Source organism: Mobula birostris, chromosome 6 (genome assembly GCF_030028105.1).
Source record: "Mobula birostris isolate sMobBir1 chromosome 6, sMobBir1.hap1, whole genome shotgun sequence".
In the NCBI taxonomy this organism is placed as follows: domain Eukaryota; kingdom Metazoa; phylum Chordata; class Chondrichthyes; order Myliobatiformes; family Myliobatidae; genus Mobula; species Mobula birostris.
In genome coordinates, this window is record NC_092375.1 from 50,586,480 (window position 1) to 50,606,017 (window position 19,538).

General features: G+C 40.6%; 1 protein-coding gene across 2 annotated transcripts in view; it reads right to left on the bottom strand.

The window, feature by feature from the left end:
- LOC140199046 (cyclic AMP receptor-like protein A) overlaps positions 1-16,469 on the bottom strand; it is a 187,240-nt gene extending 170,771 nt beyond the window's left edge. For both annotated transcript variants that reach the window (XM_072260476.1, XM_072260477.1), the window contains exons 1-3: positions 16,281-16,469; positions 12,498-12,550; positions 7,828-7,882 (exon numbers count right to left, since the gene is read on the bottom strand). In XM_072260476.1, the coding sequence (XP_072116577.1) occupies positions 7,828-7,882; positions 12,498-12,550; positions 16,281-16,385 (213 nt within the window). In that variant the 5' untranslated portion in view covers positions 16,386-16,469. The remainder of the gene's footprint in view (positions 1-7,827; positions 7,883-12,497; positions 12,551-16,280) is intronic.
- Positions 16,470-19,538: the final 3,069 nt, after the last annotated feature.

Genomic DNA, 19,538 nt, shown 5'->3' on the forward strand with positions numbered 1-19,538 from the left:
GAAAACACTTCTTTTAGAAGCCTGCGAAGATTTGGCATGATATGACAAACTGCTATGGATGTGTGGTGGAGAGTATTTTGACTGGCTGCATCACAGCCTGGTATAAAAGCACCAATGCCCTTGAATACTCAAGAATTATACTGACTGATGAACATTGAATAGTCTTTTCATTGCCCACATCGCCCAGAATTATCAGGCCAAGGCAAACAAATGAATGGAACCATCAAACAATTGAAGTATCATGAGAAAGGCATATCATGTCCTATGGCTCTTCCTGTGATCTTATGTAGCATCAGAGCGGACCAAAACAAGAAAACTATTCTAGGTCCATTCAACGTGGTAACAGGGTGTCCTATGTCACTGCACAATGCCCTCAATCTCAGAGAGGCTGATACACATTATGGCAGACAGTTTAGTTAGCTATTGTGTGAAATTAACCCAAGCTGTCCAGTCTGCTTCTCAACAGGTTTCTGCCACTTGGAGTGATCCAAAAGGAGGACACATTCTGATTCCTGATGAGTGCATCTTGATTAAGAAACTGCATAAGGAACCACTAGCAGCTCAATGGGAAGGTTCCTATCAAGTGTTGTTAATTGCCAACTCAGCAGTGAAAGTACCAGATAAAATTAAGTGGATATACACCAACCATTGCAAGCGGGATAGAGTGGTATTCACGATGACAAGTGCAGTGGTTAATTGCTAGCAGCCTCTTGGCCATGTGCCTACCTTGTTGGGTTACAATAAGCAAATCACTAACCAGCCAGAAAATTTCAAGCAAGTTGACAACTACTAAACATTATGAAGTTTATTCTAATATTACTTCTTGTAGTTATATTTTTGCCAGTTTTCCTTACTCATAATGTGCCAGTTGAGATAATTCCTAATGTATACTGGCAAGTATCATATGAATTTGCTGATGCTGTTACCGACTCTAGCTGTTGGTTACATCATCATATACTGCATACTTCAAAATATTCACTAATATATATAATGATTATGCCCCACACATACTGGATCATTTATGTAAATATAATCAATGCAATTTAGGGAATATCATATCTGACCCTAATCATGTCTTATCCTGGGATATCTCTATATCCATATATAATGTTCATGACAAAGCTATTAATCTTTTCATGTGTTCACTATAAAAGGCACCTTTTGCTTGAGTTCAAAAGGTACCATTTCAGTCGGGCATAGTTCCTGCAATTACACTCTTCATTGTCCCAAATGGGGTAACAACTCTGGAATTTTCACTGATGATCAGGAAAATATTACAATTCAACACAGCTCCTGTCAAGTAATAAGAAATGGTCTAAGTTCCTGGAATGGTAGTGTGTCCCAGGAAATAATTCAGTCTTCCTCAACCAGAAGCTATGGATGAACCAAACGACCCACAATATGCTGAGGGCCAGATCAGTGGCGTTCAGATCTGATGACCAAGTAAAATACAAGAGGTACAGGTATGACCTCTAGAAAGCCAACTCGTATGTTAAGTGGCAATTCCCAACCAAACTTGAATCACTGAAGAATGCTCAAGAGGTGTGGCAAGTCTTGAATGCTATCACCTGCTACAAATGAAGTCAAGTCACATACATAACACAAGGTTTCGCCCAGATGAGCTCAATGCCTTTTATGCTCGCTTTGACCGCCAAAACAGAGACATCTTTATGAACTCTCATAGTCCCCGATGACCCCGTGATTTCAATCCCTGAGGCTGACGTGAGAACCCACAAAAAGCATCCAGACCTGACGAGGTACCTGGCCAAGAGCTGAAGATGTGTGCTATTCAACTGGCTGGAGTGTTCACTGATATGTTTAACCTCTCACTTCGGCAGTCAAAGATAGCCACCTGCTTCAAGCAGGTTTCAGTTATACCAGTGCCTAAGAAGGACACTGTAATCTGCCTCAACATCTATCATTCAGTAGCACTTACGTCCACTGTGACAAAGTGCTTTGAGAGGTCGGTGATGAAGCATATTAACTCCTGCCTGAAGAGTGATTTGGATCTGCTCCAATTTTCCTACCGTCACAGCAGGTCAACATCAGATTCCATTTCAATTGCTCTCCACTCAGCTCTGGAAATGCGTATATCAGGATGCTCTTTATCCATTACAACTCTGCATTCAATGCTACCATCCCCTCAAAACTAATCAATAAGCTCCAAGACCTAGACCACAATACCTCCTTGTGCAACTGTGTCTTCAATTTCCTCACTTGCAGACCCCAGTCAGTTCAGATTGGCAATAACACCTTCTGCACAATCTCCCATCAGGTGCACAGTAAGGCTGTGTGCTTAGCCTCATAGTCATAAGTATAAAGCGTGTGGAGCAGGGGGCTAAATACAGCTCCAATGCCACATACAAGCTTGCTGATGACACCAGAATCATAAGCTGAATCCAAGGTGGTGACAAATCAGCATACAGGAGGGAAATTGAGAATTTGGCTAAATGGTGCCACAATAACAACCTCTTATCCAATGTCAACAAAATCAAAGAGCTGATTATTGAATACAGGAGGAGGAAAGTAGAAGACCTCATCAGGGGATCAGAGGTGGAGAGGGTCAGCAACTTTAAATTCCCCGGCATTATGATTCCAGAGAATCTGTCCTGCTTCCAGCATGTAACTGCCGTAACAAAGACGGCACTGCATTGTCTCTGCTTTCTTAGAAGCTTGTGCAGATTCAGCATGTCATCTAAAATTTTGACAAACTTCTATAGACGCACAGTAGAGACTATACTGACTGGTTGCATCACAGACTAGTATGGGAACACTAATGGCCTTGAATGGAAAAGACTACAAACAGTAATTAATACAGCCTAGTCCATCACAGGTAAAGCCCTCCCAACACCGAGCACATTTACAAACAGCACTGTCACAGGAAAGCAGCATCTATCATCAAGGGCCCCACCATCCAGGCCATGCTCTCTTCTCGCTGCTGCCATCAATTCCCACACCACCAGGTTCAGGGACAGTTACTACCACTCAGCCATCAGACTCCTGAACCAGGGGTCACTCATCCCAGCACTGAACTGATTCCACAATCTATGGCCTCGTTTTTAGAACTCTGCAGCTATATTCTCAATATTTATTGCTTATTTATTTATTATTATTCTTTTTTTTGTATTCGCACAGTTTGTTGTCTTTTCCACGTTGGTTGTTTGTTGAGTGCAGTCTGTTGTGTTTCTTTCTATTACTATGAATGTCCACAAGAAAATAAAATTTGGGGTAATATATATGGTGACATAAATGTACTTTGATAATAAATTTACTTTGAACTTTGAACGTACTCTAAAAGTACTCTCAAGTTTTTGTTACCTAAATCAGGAATTCATTGTCTGCGTTGAAAAAAATCTTAGCACTGAAGTTCTCCTTCAGACATCTTCCCAAATTTGTTTTCCACTAGCATGAACCAGCAATAGACCTGCAATTTAATTTGAAACCATACTCCAAATTTGTCTTTATATAACATGCTCCAGCGGATTTCTTCTCATTCACCTTTCGGTACAAGTTTTTCTCCCTTCTCTTATAATTCAATCTGATGTTAGCTTTGTGGTTCTCTGCTGAATTGGTTCCAGGACTGAATTGTTTTACAGATTGAAATATAAATCCTATGTTTCAGGTCACAAAGAACTCCAGACCTTTGAATCTTTCTTTGTGATATGCAGATATAAACATTTAAAATGCAGCCAGTTACAAGTTCCTGGTCCATACTAGGATGACTCTGTGATGAGCTGGCTCCACATCTGAAAGTAGCAAGTTACTTTTGGTCGCATTATAGCATGATCTGCTGTTCACAACAGTGAAAGACATGATTCTATGCTTTTCTCCTATCTCTTGAAAGCTGAACGTAAGAAAATAGAAGCAGGAGACGACCTGCATTGCTATTCAAAATAGCTGATCTACTTGACACCTCAAGACCATAAGACCATAAAACACAGGAGCAGAATTAGGCCATCTGGCCCATTGAGTCTGTTCCACTATTCAATCATGGCTGATCCTTTTCTTCTATCTCCTCCTCAACCCCAGTGCCCGGGCTTCTCCTTGTAATCTTTGTTGCCATGTCCAATCAAGAACCTATCAATCTCTGCCTCTACAGATGCATGTGGCAACAAATTCCACAAATTCACCACGCTTTGGCTAAAGAAATTTCTCCGCATCTCTGTTTTGAAAGGGTGCGCCTCTATCCTGAGCCTCTGTCCTAGACTCTCCCACCACGGGAAACATCCTTTCCACATCTACTCTGTCTAGGCCTTTCAACATTTGAAAGGTTTCAATGAGATCCTCCCTCATCCTTCTGAATTCCAGCGAATACAGACCCACAGCCATTCCTGGAATCATCCTTGTGAACCTCTTCTAGACCCTCTCCAATGCCAGCACATTTTTTCTAAAATGAGGGGCCCAAAACTGTTCACAATACTCACGGTGAGGCCTCACCAGTGCCTTATAAAGCCTCAGCATCACATCCTTGCTCTTGAATTCTAGACCTCTTGAAATTAATCCTAACATGGCATTTGTCTTCCTCACCACCGACTTGACCGGCAAGTTAACATTCAGGGTGTTCTGCACAAAGACTCCCAAGTCCCTCTGCATCTCAGATTCCTGGATTTTCTCCCTGTTTAGAAAATAGTCCACACATTTATTTCTACTACGAAAGTACATGACCATGCATTTTCCAACATTGTATTTCATTTGCCACTTTCTTGCCCGTTCTCCTAATCTGTCCAAGTCTTTCTGCATCCTACCTGTTTCCTCAACACTACCTGCCCCTCCACCAATCTTCATATCATCTATAAACTTGGCAACAAAGCCACCTATTCCATCATCTAAATCACTGATATACAGCATAAAAAGAAGTGGTCTCAACACTGACCCCTGCGGATCACCACTAGTCACTGGCAGCAACCAGAAAAGGATCCTTTTATTCTCACTCGCTGCCTCCTACCAATCAGCCAATGCTCTAACCATGTTAGTAACTTTCCTGTAATACCATGGGCTCTTAACTTGGTAAGCAGCCTCATGTGTGGCACCTTGTCAAAGGCCTTCTGAAAGTCCAAATATACAACATCCACTGCATCCCCTTCATCTATCCGACATGTAATTCCAACAGGTTCGTCAGGCAGGATTTTCCCCGAAGCAGAACCATGCTGACTTTGTACTATCTTGTCCTGTATCACTAAATACTCCATCACCTCATCCTTGACAATTGACTCTAACATCTTCCCAACCACTGAGGTCAGGCTAACTAGTCTATAATTTCTTTTCTGCTGCCTTCCTCCTTTCCTCTTATGTGCCAGTTCCCCACACCCCTTGGTACCTTAGTCTTCCAAAAATGTCCAACACATGTTTCAACAGATGTTTCAATACATACAATAACCAAATTCAGCATACCATGAAAATCTAACATTAAAATAGAAAATGCTAAATAATTTACCAAGTTGATCAGCAGGAAATTGCTTTAAATCAATACTTCGTATCTATTCGTGAATAATTAACTAATAGTTAACTATGTACAAAGGCACGGAATAGAAGTAAAACTCTAGGGTAAATTGGAAAAGAGAAATTATTCCAACAGTTGCTTTCAGAAAGGTTGGGGAGCCATAATTACAATTGGAACTTCTTATTTTGAAGTCTGCAAAGAAAATGAAATGTTATTTCTCTAGCTTCAATGAAAACCAAGGATAGAGGTCAGAATATGTATGGGGCAGGTAATCATAAAGTTGAGTGAACCAAAATGAATGGAAATGTTCCAAAAAGCAATCATCTAATCCGTGTTGGTCTTCCCAAGGTGAAATAGACTGGATTGTGAAAAGTTAATACAGTAAACTAACTTGATGACAGTGCAAAAACAAGTCCTCCCCAGGTGACAACAGAAATCCATTCTTGCGAAGTTTGTAACCCAAAAGCTGAAATGTGAAGGCATTCCTATGCAGCAGAAGATGATGGAGCCCACAACAGCCAGCAAATCCATCATGCCAGCCTTCCAAATGCTCAATGGTGTTCATAAGTTAGTGAGGACCTGCACATTGAAGTTCACCTAACAAAGTGCTCAGGACAATGAAAAGGAGGTAAAAGGCAGGTGTCACATCCTCTTCAATGTCACAGTAAGGGACCAACATGTCACTTCAAGAATGATATTTTCTAAGGGTTGATAGAGCTGTGGTGGGTTAGTAGAGGAGATGTGCTTGTTGTCAGCATTAGAATCCAAATTAGAATCAGATTTATTATCACGGACATATGACATGCAATTTGCTATTGTGCAGTACCAGTATAGTGCATAGACATAAATACCTCTAAATTACAAAATAAATTGTTTCAAAAGAGAGGGAATAATGAGGTCGTGTTCATGGATTCACGGGCTATTCAGAAATCTGATGGTGGTTTATTGAATAGGTAGTCTGGTGGGGTGGGAGGTGAAGTAAGGGGTAGCTATCATGTTCTGAAAATAGGTGGAATGGACGAGCGAAAATTAGGACAACACATAGTTGAAAGACTTTTCAACTATGGAAGAGGTGAATCCTCAGGTGAGGAATGTAGAAAGATACACCAAAATCACTCTTATGAAATGAGAAAGTTAAATTTTATTATGTTTGATCAGGATCCTTTGTTGTGAAGTATTAACTAATCAATCTCATTTTATATGACCAGTTCAGTTCTAAGCTCTGATGTATGGTCACCATAGATGAACAATTTCCTGTTGCTTCTGAAGATTAGTTTCACTCTTGTGGGAAGTTTGTTGGAGGTAAGTTGCAACATTACAGCAAGAAAGATTGAGAAAAGTTTGGGGTATTGATGCAGCTTTATGTAACATATGATAATGGTTCTGGGGTACATTTAATATCACAGCTTGCATGCCAGAATGGAACAAGATTACTTTAGAGACAAATTTCTGTAGGCAACAGAACTTGAGGTGGATATTTCAGTCCTCCACAACTGATGGAGCTGAAGACTTTGCTGAAGATCTAAAAGACCAGAGTAGCTTTTGTTGCTCTTTCAATTTGCTTTTATTGGTGCTAATGTTGAGGTTGAAGGAGATAATTCCAATAATGAACTAAAGTCAAATGACTGGCTTTCAAAAACCACAAGGTTTTAGTGACTGGCATGAACCCAGATAATGGACAATTTTTCTTTGGATTCCCACTGACTAGTTTCACTAACATGAATGTTAAGTGGAACACAAACAACCTAGCTTCACCCCAGGCGTCATTTTCAACTTTTTATCCCACTAATTTCTCTGGTAGCATCACTGTTTAAGTGTTTCATTGTCATTAAATCCTTAGGATCCTCATCCTCACTATACGCTGAATGCTTTCAGTCTGCAGAAGCGACCTACAAAATATAAAGGATATCCCATATTAAAATCTCCTTTCCCTTTAAGAGATCCGCCATTTACTTTTGCTGATCTATTCCTTCTCAAGCCTTTTAAATACAAGCTTGAACAACAGAATTATTTACCGATTTAGTCATCATTTAAGGTACATAATGTTTCACAAATAAAATACACAATCCTTCTGCATTCATGATACACATCCTCTTTCTTTTTGCCATTCTACCCAAAGTGCAAGTAAAAAGCAAAGTTGGTATCAATTGAAGACAGACCACTTACTTTACTACACCAACATAACTGGCAGAAAAATGGCACAGATAAGCCACTTAATGATATGTCATCCCACTAGTGGATATTTATATTTTTTCCTTTACAACCTTCCTTGTTCATTGGTACCTAAAGTTGACATCAATGAAGAAAGTGAAAAATCTAAAGACGTAAGTGTTTGGAGATTGTGGTGGCGGAGCACATTAATAACAAAGCATTTTAATTATTTTTACCTGTGCCAGAGAGTTGTACTTCCGAAATAACCATATCACAAGAAGCATAAAGAGGCTAAATAAAAACAACACAATTATTAGAATATATTCTCCTTTGCATCACAACAATTCACAAATCTTATCCAGCAGGTAGCTAAATGGTACAGATTATAAAGGTCCTTGGTTTAGTACCTGTGACTGTTAGACCTCAAGAGCTACAAAAGTGGTACTTTAAGTGACTCAGTGTCCTTGATCTACGCAGGGAATGTCTAAGAATTCAGCAAGCTGCCTCAACAATATAAATGGTCTTTTTTCCTACACAAAACTTTCCTGCTCATAGAAATTTCTCTCCATCTTGTACCTGTTTCATAATGGTCAAACTTCTGCAACAAACTTCAGCTTTCATCACTCTCTCGGTAAAAAACTCTCCTCTTAAATCTCCTTTCAGGCTACTTTTCTCCTCACCTCAAACTTGTGCTTTTTTTTTTGATACTCCTACCACAGATAAAAGATTTTGACCATCTATCTTATTTATACCTCTCATACATATTATATACTTTTATTAGGTCACCCTTAGCCACCTGTGCTCCAGGAAAACAAGCCCAGCTAACCAATTTCTCTCCATAACTAAGTCTCCAAACTATGCAGTATCTTGTGAATCTCCTCTGCTCTACCTTCAGATAACTGCATCCTTTCTATTCTGTTGTATAGGAAAGATGTGGTTGTGCTATAGATAGAGCAGAGGACACTCCAGACAGAAATACTCAAATATAGTCTAACATAAATTTTGTAAAGTTTTCACATTCAAGGTTCAAAGTACATTTATTATCAATGTATGTATGCAGTATACAACCCTGAGATTCGTCTTCCCCATAGACAGCCACAAAACAAAAGAAACTATGGAACCCAAATAAAAACATCAAAACCCCCCACAAAAAAATGAATAGCGTATGTAACACACTGTAATGGCTTCTCTGTAATGTTTCACTGCTGAGGTAACAGGTTCTCTGCAGCAGCATTGTTTGGGTTATGGCTGGAGATAACAGGACTATGGTTATGTATGTAAGCCAATCAGGATTTTGTTGCCCTGTCTTGTGAATCTGGAAGGAGTTTTTTTTGCGGGCTTTTTTTCCCGAGGAGAGGAGACACGAATGGAGAGATTTGGTAGACCGCCGGACAGGGTGGACTCGGAGCAAGGGTCCGAAGGGCAGCGACGATCGGAGGAAGTCAATGGTGAACAATCGGCCTATCAGTGAGCTCCAACTTGGCGCAACAGACTGTTTAATAAGATTGGCCCCTTTTGTACTGTTTGTTATTTCGGGGTACGGATTTGTAACAGGGGGCACATCGTGCAGCATCCACCCAAATGAGATCTCTTAAGTTTGGCAGGGCTGGGGGTTATCACCCCCTATATTAAGTCGCTAGCCGAAGCAAGAGTTACACGTAAATGGGCAAAAAATACAACCAAAAAAAACACAGAATATTAAACACAAAATTAAGAGTCCAGGCACATTCAGTTCAGTTCAATCTAGTGCTATGTTGTTTGTTATCTGCAAGCCGCTCCAATCAAAATCGCGCCAAATAGCAACCAGAAACCAGAAGCACTTCATTCCATGAACTACAGAGTCCAATCCACATTGATTAAACTTTGCCCAAGACCAAGAACTCCAGCACCATCCTCCAACGGCATAAGGAAATAGAGAGACCATGCAAACACAGGGACTCTCCTTTGAGAGCAGCAAGAAAGAGAGAGAGACAGAGAGAGAGAGAGAGAGAGAGAGCGCGCGCGCGCGCGAGCGAGAGACAGACAGTGAGAGACAGCGAGAGAGAGAGAGAGAGAAAGCGAGAGTGAGCGAGCGCGCATCACACATAGACACCTTCCTCTGGCAGCAGCAAGCAAGAAGCCGGTAGATAGCGTTGAACTGTCGCTCGCCTTCTGCATTCGCCTCAATGATTTCAATCTTCCTTGATGTTTTAATTGGCAAGATCAGCAAGAAGTGAAATCGATCATGGGCTCGCACCCTGTTTCTTGACCACAAGGCTGCATGCTTTGCTTGAAACCACAGCAAAGCACCAGGTTGCTCAATTGGCCCAAAAACACACAACAAAAAAGTAGACCATGGCCTCCAACAGTAGCAGAACCACATTTGAAAGAAAAAGAAGACAAAAAAGAAGTGAAAGAAGTATTTTCCTGAAATGTCTGGAAGATGTCACCCTTTGTCGTGTTATTCGCTAGCACCATCTTATTCGGAAAGAACATAACATCCCAACGTCTGTATTCTATGCCACAATCCTTGAAGGCAAGCATACCATATGCCTTCTTTGCTACCCTATCTACCCATATTGCCACTTTTAGGGAACTGTGGATTTGAACCTCAAGATCCCTTTGTTCATACTTAGTGCCCTACCATTTACTGTATATACCTTAACCCCATGTGACTTCCAAAAATGCATCAATTACCTCCCACTTGCTGGGATTAATTTCCATTTACCAATGCTGATCTGTACCCTTAAACAACTGGACTTGTTTTTCACAAGTGTCCCAATTTCCATGCCATTTGCAAACTTACTAATCATTCCTCCTACATTCACATCCAATATATATAGCTCAAATAACAAGGGTACCAGCACCAATTCCTGCAGCACACATTGACTGCACATTTCCAATCAGAAAGGCAGCTTTTCAACGCCATCTTCTACATCCTAACAACAAGCATAGCTCAGATTCAAATAGCCAGCACGTGCTGTATCCCAGCGTACCTTAACCTTACCATCCTCATCCAGTGTTCAGAGGTGGAGAGGGTCAGCAACTTTAAATTCCACAGTGTTACCATCTATTTATTTACTTCAGGAAATGCAACAGAGAAAAAACCCTTCAACCCATCTAGTCAATGCCAAACCATTTCAACTGCCTACTCCCAACAACCTGTACCAGGACCATAGCTCTCTGAATCCCTACTATCCATGTACCTATCCAAACGTATGTTAAACATTGAAATCAAGCTTGCATGAACTTACCCTATCTATATCCATCATGATTTTGTAAAACTCTACCAAATCTCCTCTCAGTCTTCTATGTTCTAAAGAATACAATCCTAACCTATTCAGCCTTTCCTTGTAAGTCAGGTCCTCAAAACTCAGCAACATTCTTGTAAATTTTCTCTGCACTCTTCCAACCCTTTTACACCTTTCCTGTAGGTAGGTGACCCAAAATGCGCAAAATACTCCAAATTAGGCCTCACCACTGTCTTATACAACTTCAACACAACATCCCATCTGCTGTACTCAATACATTGATTTATGAAGACAAATGTGCCAAAAGCTTTCTTTACAACCCTACCAACCTGTGATGCCATTTCCAACGAATTATCCCTTGTTCTACCACACCCCTCAGTGCCCTACCGTTCACTGTGTAAGACCTACCCTGGTTGGCTCGACCGATGTGCAAAATCTCACACTTGCCAACATTAAATTCCATCTGCTATTTTGCAGCCCATTTTTCCAGTTGATTTCAGAGGATCTGTTCTGGGTCCAGCATGCAAGTCCAATTACAAAGAAAGCACAGCAGCAACTTTACTTCCTGAGCAGTCTGCAATTTGGCATGACATCTAAAACTCTGACAAACTTCCATAGATATGTGAGGGAGAGTGTATTTACTGGCTGCATCACACGCTGGTATAGAAAAACCAATGCCCTTGAATGAAAAATCCTACAAAAGGATGTGAATACAAGACAGTCCATCATGGATAAAGCCCTCCCCACCACTAAGCACATCCATACACATTGTTGTCATCCATCATCAGGGACCCCCACCACCCAGGTCATGCTCTCTTCTCGCTGCTGCCATCAGGAAGGAGGTACAAGAGCCTCAGGACTCATACCAAGAGGTTCAGAAACAGTTATTACCCCTCAACCATCAGGCTCGCGAACCAAAGGGGATAACTTCACTTGTCCCATCGCTGAAATGTTTCCACAATCTATGGAACTTTCAAGTACTTTTCTTCTCAGGTTCTTGATATTTATTATTATTTCTTTCTTTTTTTGCATTTGCACAGTTTGTTGTCTTTTGTCCACTGGCTGTCCGCCCTGTTGGTGTGGTCTTTTATTCTATTATGGCTATCGGATTTATTAGCTATGCCCAAAAGAAAATGAATCTCAGGGATGTATATGGTGACATATTTGCGTTTTGATAATAAACTTACTTCGAGTTTTTGAACTTAACCTTCTCGGCCATATGGTACTTTGTCAAGTGCCTTAGTAAAGTCCATGTAGACAACATTTACCTCTGTGCCTTCATCAATCTTAATGACCTCCTCAAAAAACTCACATTAGTGATACAGGAGATTCCACGCAAGCTGTAATCTTAACCAATGGACCTGTAAGAGAATGAATGGTTCCACAAAAGACCTATTGCAGTATAAACATATAGGTGCCCAACTAAAAGCAACTAACTCACCGCTAACCAGGGATCCATACACAGGATCCTCCTGCTGTGAATCGCCAAGCTATCCACTCAACAAAGTTACTTCAAGGGGTCCACTTTCCTCCCAATGATCTCCTATTAATTTTGGTAGAATGAAGGCTTTTGGTTTTCTGCAAGCACAACTGAGTCACACATATACAACACAAATGTCAAAATATAACAAGGGAATTTTGATTAATCAGAGATTATGAAATGGAACAAAACTTACCATCCAATGAGAGAGAAAGTAGCAGAGGCCCGTTTCACTGCAATGATGATGACCTGCAGAAAATAGGAATTTTATTAAGTTTTTTTCATCAATTTAACTTTTGGCATCCAAGTGTTATATACAGTAAGCAATTTATTTTTAAGCTTTTATTCTTTTCAAAATTTCTATAGGTATGTGGTGGAGAGTATACTGACTGGTTGTCTCACGGCCTGGTATGGAAATACCGATGCCCCTGAATGGAAATGTCTACAAAAAAAATAGTGGGTACAGGCCACTCCACTATTGAGCACTTCCACAAGGAGCAGTGTCACAGAAATGCACTATGCATCATCAAGGACCCCCACCATCTTCACTTCTTGCTGCTGCCATAAGAAAAGAGGTGCAGGAACCTCAAGTTCCACACCACCAGGTTCAGGAACAGTTATTTCCCCTCGACTATCAAGCTCTTGAACCAGAGGGGATAATTTCACTCAACCAATACTGAACTGATTTCACAACCAATGGACTCACTTTTAAGGATCCTACAACTCATTTTCTCATATTTATTGCTTATTTATTTATTATTATTTTATTTTTATTTTTGTATTTGCAGAGTTTGTCCTCTTTTTCACATTGGTTGTTTGTCAGTTTTTGTTTTTAGGTAATTTTTTTATTGACTCAATTGTATTTAGTTGTTCTACTGTGAATGCCTGCAATAAAATGAATTTCTGGGTAAAATACAGTGACAAATATGTACTTTGAACTTTGCGGTAAGTATGAAAATTAAATTTTCATATATAAAATCAGATCTGTTATAAAATCCATGTACCAAAATTACTGCACTCATTTGTGAAAGGGGATAACTATGATGAGAGGAGAAGTGTGCTGATATGCACAAGTTCTGAAACAACCGTACAAGTTATTCAATTCAAGGGCAGTTATAGATAGATTTCAAATGTTGGCTTTGCCATAACTGTTGAACTTCAAAAAAACTCACCAAATTAGAAACAAGTCACTTTCACTCAGTGATGCCCATTAGCATGAAATTCTCCAATCAAAGCAGTCTCAACAGAAGACAAACAGGAAGGCTCCAGATGCAAAAAAAGACTGTCTCAGATTACAGTTACCCAGCAGACTTTTGTTTACACTTTTGAGAAGCATGGACTTAGAAATTTTTAATTAATATTAATAATAAACTCAGGGAAAAGACTAAGTTCATACTGTCAATTTTTTTTTCCAATTAGATAGATTAAAAGGACTAGGGAATGCTTAAAAGTCATGCCATGACTGAAACAGTGATAGGTAAAGAATAGCAGATTTGTCGGTCAAATTGTCAGAAATTGCTAATCCACTAGAGCCCAACTGAAGCAGAGGCTTCAAAAGGAAATGGACCAACTGAATGAGCAGGTGAATACATGATGACAGCTCATAATGTGAAAAAATGTGAGCTCAAGCAGTTAAGGTGCAGATAACAGGAACATAGAGTATCTGCAACATAAAGAGAGATTTGGCAGCATTTCCATTCAAAGAGATAGAAATAGGATTTTGCATACAAATTGCTGAAGGCCAGTGCGCAAGTGCAGCAAAAAAGAGGATGTGAAAACAAGAATAAGTAAGTATTATTGGAATTGCAGTGGGTTTCAATCCTCAGTGGAGACAGTGAGCAGCTTCAAGTTCCTGGGTGTCAAGATCTCTGAGGATCTAACCTGGTCCCAACATACTGATGTAGTCATAAAGAAGGCAAGACAGCAGCTATACTTCATTAGGAGTTTGAAGCGATTTAGCATGTCAACAAGTACACTCAAAAACTTCTATAGGTGTACTGTGGAGAGCATTCTGACAGGCTGCATCACTGTCTGGTATGGAGGGGTTACTGCACAGGACTGAAAGAAGCTGCAGAAGGCTGTAAATCTAGTCAGCTCCATCTTGGGCGAGAGCCTACAAGGTACCCAGGACATCTTTATGGAGCGGTATTTCAGAAAGGCAGTGTACACTATTGAAGACCTCCAACGCCCAGGGCATGCCCTTTTCTCACTGTTACCATCAGGTAGGAGAAGCCTGAAGGCACACACTCAGAGATTCAGGAATAGCTTCTTCCCCTCTGCCAACTGATTCCTAAATGGACACTGAAGCTTTAGACACTACCTCACTTATTTGAATATACAGTATCTCTGTTTTTGCAAATTTTTTTAACAATCTATTCAATATACATAATTGATTGCACAATTGCAGCAGGAACTATATTGCAACCTAGAACAGATGTTAAGGAAATGCATAATCTTATCATTGACTTGTCAAAAATTTTGTTCTCAGGAACAACATCGGTAAAAACTGACAGAGAATGTAGTAACCTTGGTAGCAACTTTGAAGTCAAATTGAGGTTCTCACCCCATATCTATACCATCACAAAGACCTCCTTTTCCAAGCAAGGTAACAGTACTGGATTCTTCCCCTCTTCCAGCTCATATATTGTTAAAACCCTGTTTCCTTTAGACTTAAACATGAGGAATTCTGCAGATGCTGGAAATTCAAGCAACACACATCAAAGTTGCTGGTGAATGCAGCAGGCCAGGCCTGCTGCCTGGCCTGCTGCATTCACCAGCAACTTTGATGTGTGTTGCTTCCTTTAGACTTAACTGGCTAGCCTTTCACCAATAAGAGAAAATTTGCAGATGCTGGAAATCCAAGCAACACACACCTATCTTCTTGTGTTTCTCCCTCCCCTCCTCCCACCTTTTAATTCTACTCACCTTTGTTTTTCTCCAGTCCTGCCGAAGGGGTCTCGGTCTGAAACGCCAACTGTACTCTTTTCCACAGATGCTGCCTGGCCCACTGAGTTCCTCCAGCATTTTGTCCTTAACTCCAGATTACAGAATTTGCAGCCAATTGTCACAGCGAAATGAGAACTAATGCTTTTCATTCCTTCCATCACTAAGACTCTTTGCCAATATAACAGATTTTGATTAAACCCACAACTTTCTTGACTTGTTTGACTCAATACTGCTGCAAAAAATGTCCATACCTTAAGAATATACAATTTCCAGCAAATATGAAGTATTTTATAGTTTAGCATGTCTAATATGGGCCCTCATCATAAGATCCCCTCTGCTCTGAAGCCAATTTGATCAATACCTTTGAGAAGATAAGAGCAAAAAAACAAACTACTGGAGGAAGTTGAGAGGTATGGGCGCATCTGTGAAGGGAACTGGACAGTCAATATTTTGGGTTAAGACTCTTCATCTTATAGAAAGTATTCACATTTTTGTAAATACATTAGCACATGACAAAGCTGATAAGAAAGGGCACCTTAATTATTTAAAATTTTTCATATGATTCAAATGCTTGCTTGTGCAGGAACATGTTAAGACATTAGATGCACTGAGTCACTAAAGGAAATGATGTCTGCCTAGTTGAATCCTTAATTTTGGAATAACACAATAAGTAAAATTCATGACCAAGTACTCCACTCATATCACTAAAGCCAGCTTCTGATCAGAGTGTAGGTGAAGATACAAGAGTAACGGGTAGTGTTTGGAATTATGTTGATCAGAGGAAAATATTAATTAAAATATTAATTTAAATTATTATTTATGTCACAGGGCATAGTGGAAACGTTCTTTTCCCAGTAATGATGCAGAAATATTAAAAAGGCCATACTGTACTGCTGCACGAACTGTTAAAGCAAGCTGTGCAGTTATTTATTTCGTTATGTTATTTTGAATTGTTTTGCTAGGGCTAGGCGGGCCTGCAGCTCAGGCTAGGAGAGAGGAGTTAAATCAGCAACATGGGCGATGTCATACTCACGCATTTGTAATCCTCCGAGTCCGAGTTAAACATAGTGCAGCGGTAATTCGGCACGCCGGTGAGGTTAGTGTCAGTGTTGGTGACTTGCAGCGGCTCATTTTCCATGGTAACAGGGTTTACAAAAGCTGCCGCCGCTGGTACAGTACATGTAACATGCACAGTTACGGCATCCGCCCTGGAACTAACCAGTTCGCTCCAGCAGCTAACCTCCTCGTGTAAACATGCCCCAAACAGAGAACTGGCAGGTTCCTCCGGACCGGCACGCAAGAAATGAAGCCGCTCTTACAGCCTCGTCGAATTACAAACAAACCCACAATGTGTTGGTTTTATTTCAGGATCTGCTGTTTCAGACACTTCCCACAAACGAACAACAAGGCATGTTCAAACCAGTTTTCTGAATAAGAAAATTACAAATATTTTGGAAAATTATATTTCAAGGTTTCCAGAAGTGAATTAACTACTAAATTCATAGCATCTTCAAAGTACTCTCGTTAGGAAGCACAGTGTTCATTACAATACTACGGCAAGAAATCAGACTCTTCAGTACATCTGCTCCTTGTCTCCTCCCTGCTGGTCCCCGTCCCCACATTCAGCCCAGAACCCTACCCTCTATGTACCTATCCAAATTCTTCTCATACATTGCACACCTCAAGACTGCAAATACCTCCTTCCTCGTAACAAGCATATCAGAATGAGAATCAGAATCAGGTTTATTATCACCGTCATCTCCCTTTCTCTTCACCATTTACACCTCGGACTTCAATTACTGCACGGAGTCTTGTCATCTTCAGAAGTTTTCTGATGACTCTGCCATAGTTGGATGCATCAACAAGGGAGATGAGGCTGAGTACAGGGCTACGGTAGGAAACTTTGTCACATGGTGTAAGCAGAATTATCTGCAGCTTAACGTGAAAAAGACTAAGGAGCTGGTGGTAGACCTGAGGAGAGTTAAGGTTACCGGTGACCCCTGTTTCCATCCAGGGGGTCAGTGTGGACACGGTGGAGGGTTACAAATACCTGGGGATACGAATTGACAATAAACTGGACTGGTCAAAGAACACTGAGGCTGTCTACAAGAAGGGTCAGAGCCGTCTCTATTTCCTGAGAAGACTGAGGTCCTATAAAATCTGCCGGACGATGCTGAGGATGTTCTACGAGTCTGTGGTGGCCAGTGCGATCATGCTTGCTGTTGTGTGCTGGGGCAGCAGGCTGAGGGTAGCAGACACCAACAGAATCAACAAACTCATTCGTAAGGCCAGTGATGTTGTGGGGATGGAACTGGACTCTCTCACGGTGGTGTCTGAAAAGAGGATGCTGTCTAAATTGCATGCCATCTTGGACAATGTCTCCCATCCACTACATAATGTACTGGCTGGGCACAAGAGTACATTCAGCCGGAGACTCATTCCACCAAGATGCAACACAGAACGTCATAGGAAGTCATTCCTGCCTGTGGCCATCAAACTTTACAACTCCTCCCTTGGAGGGTCAGACACCCTGAGTCAATAGGCTGGTCCTGGGCTTATTTCCTGGCATAATTTACATATTACTATTTAACTTTATGGTTTTATTACTATTTAATTATTTATGGTGCAACTGTAACGATAACCAATTTCCTTCGGGATCAAAAAAGTATGACTATGACTATGACTATGTTGTGAAATTTGTTAACTTTGCAGCAGGAGTACAATGTGGTACATGATAAATACAGAAAAAAATAAATGACTTACAATAAGTGTATATATATATTAAATAGTTAAATTAAAAAGAATAGCGCAAAAACAGAAATAATCCAAGACCTCACTATTTGTTACCCTAATTTCTTTGGCATCCATGATATTCTTAGTAAATGCTGAGAGAAATTCACATTAAAAGTCTCAGCCAGCTAAAACAGCTTAACGTGTAGTCCTTAAGAGGAGCTAGTTTCTCCCTAGTCACTCTTTTACTGTTAATATAACGGAAGAACTTCTTTGCCTCATTTTAACCCTGCCTGCCAAATCCATCTATTACACTCTTTTTGCCCTTCTGATTTCCTTCTTAAGTTCCTTTGTCTTTAAATAGACTCTCAGATGACCCCAGCTAAATCCTGCCTAATACCCTCAAAGTTGGCCCTGCTACAGATCAGGACTTTAAACAATGGACCGGTTCTATCTTTCCTCTAACTATCTTAAAACTAATAGTACTGTGATTACAGGGCAGAAAGTGGAACCCAGCTGCCTCTTCAGTTGCTTGGCCTGGTGCTTTCCCTAAGAGGAAGTCCAGTATTACTCCTTCCGGAGTAGGTTCCTCTATATATTGTGTGAGCAAATTGTCTCAGACTCACTGTACAAATTCTGCCCTATTCAGGGCCCTTTGCATTCTGGGTACCCCAGTCGATACTGGGAAAATTTAAATCTCCCACCTGCACTACTATACTATTCTCACAATTACATGTAATTTCCTGACAAATCTGCTCCTCGTTCCTGCTGACTATTGGGGAGGGGGATGTTCTATATTATAGCCCTACCAAAATGCAACGCTCTTACCTATTTCTCTGTCATTCTAAAGCATCAGTATCCTGAAACAGTCCTGTCTTTCTCAGCCACATTTCTGTTATTGCCACAATTATCCCAGTGCCTAGTCAATCCATGCCCTCGGTTTATCTGCCTTACCTGTTAAGCTATGGGCATTGTCTAACAGATGCAATTTAAATCAGTGGTCCTGTCTGCCCTTTTACTATAAATATGGCTATTATGATTACTAAGCTTACACACTTATTAGGAGCACAGAGGTGGAGAGAGTCAGCAGCTTTAAACTCCTTGTATTAACATATCAAAAGATTTGTCCTGGCACAAGCACAAAAGTGTCATCACAAGGAAGGACTGACAGCATCTCTACTTTCTTGGAAGTTTGCATAGATTCGGCATGTCGCCAAAAACTTCAACAAACTTCTATAGATGTACAGTGGAGAGTATCCTGACTGGTTGCATCACAGCCTGGTACGGAAACATTGAAAAGGCTACGTAAAATAGTAGATACAGCCCAGACCACCACAGGCAAGCCTTCGTGACGATTGAGTATATTAACATCGCGCATAACCACAAGTAGGCAGCATGCATTATCAAAGACCAGCAACATTCGGGCAATGTCCTTTTCTTGTTATTGCTTTTGGTGCCATACCACCAGGTTCAGGAACAGTTATTACTCTACAAACATCAAGTATCCCAAACTTCAGTCATCACAACTCTAAATTGGTCCTGTGAACTACAGTTTCATTTT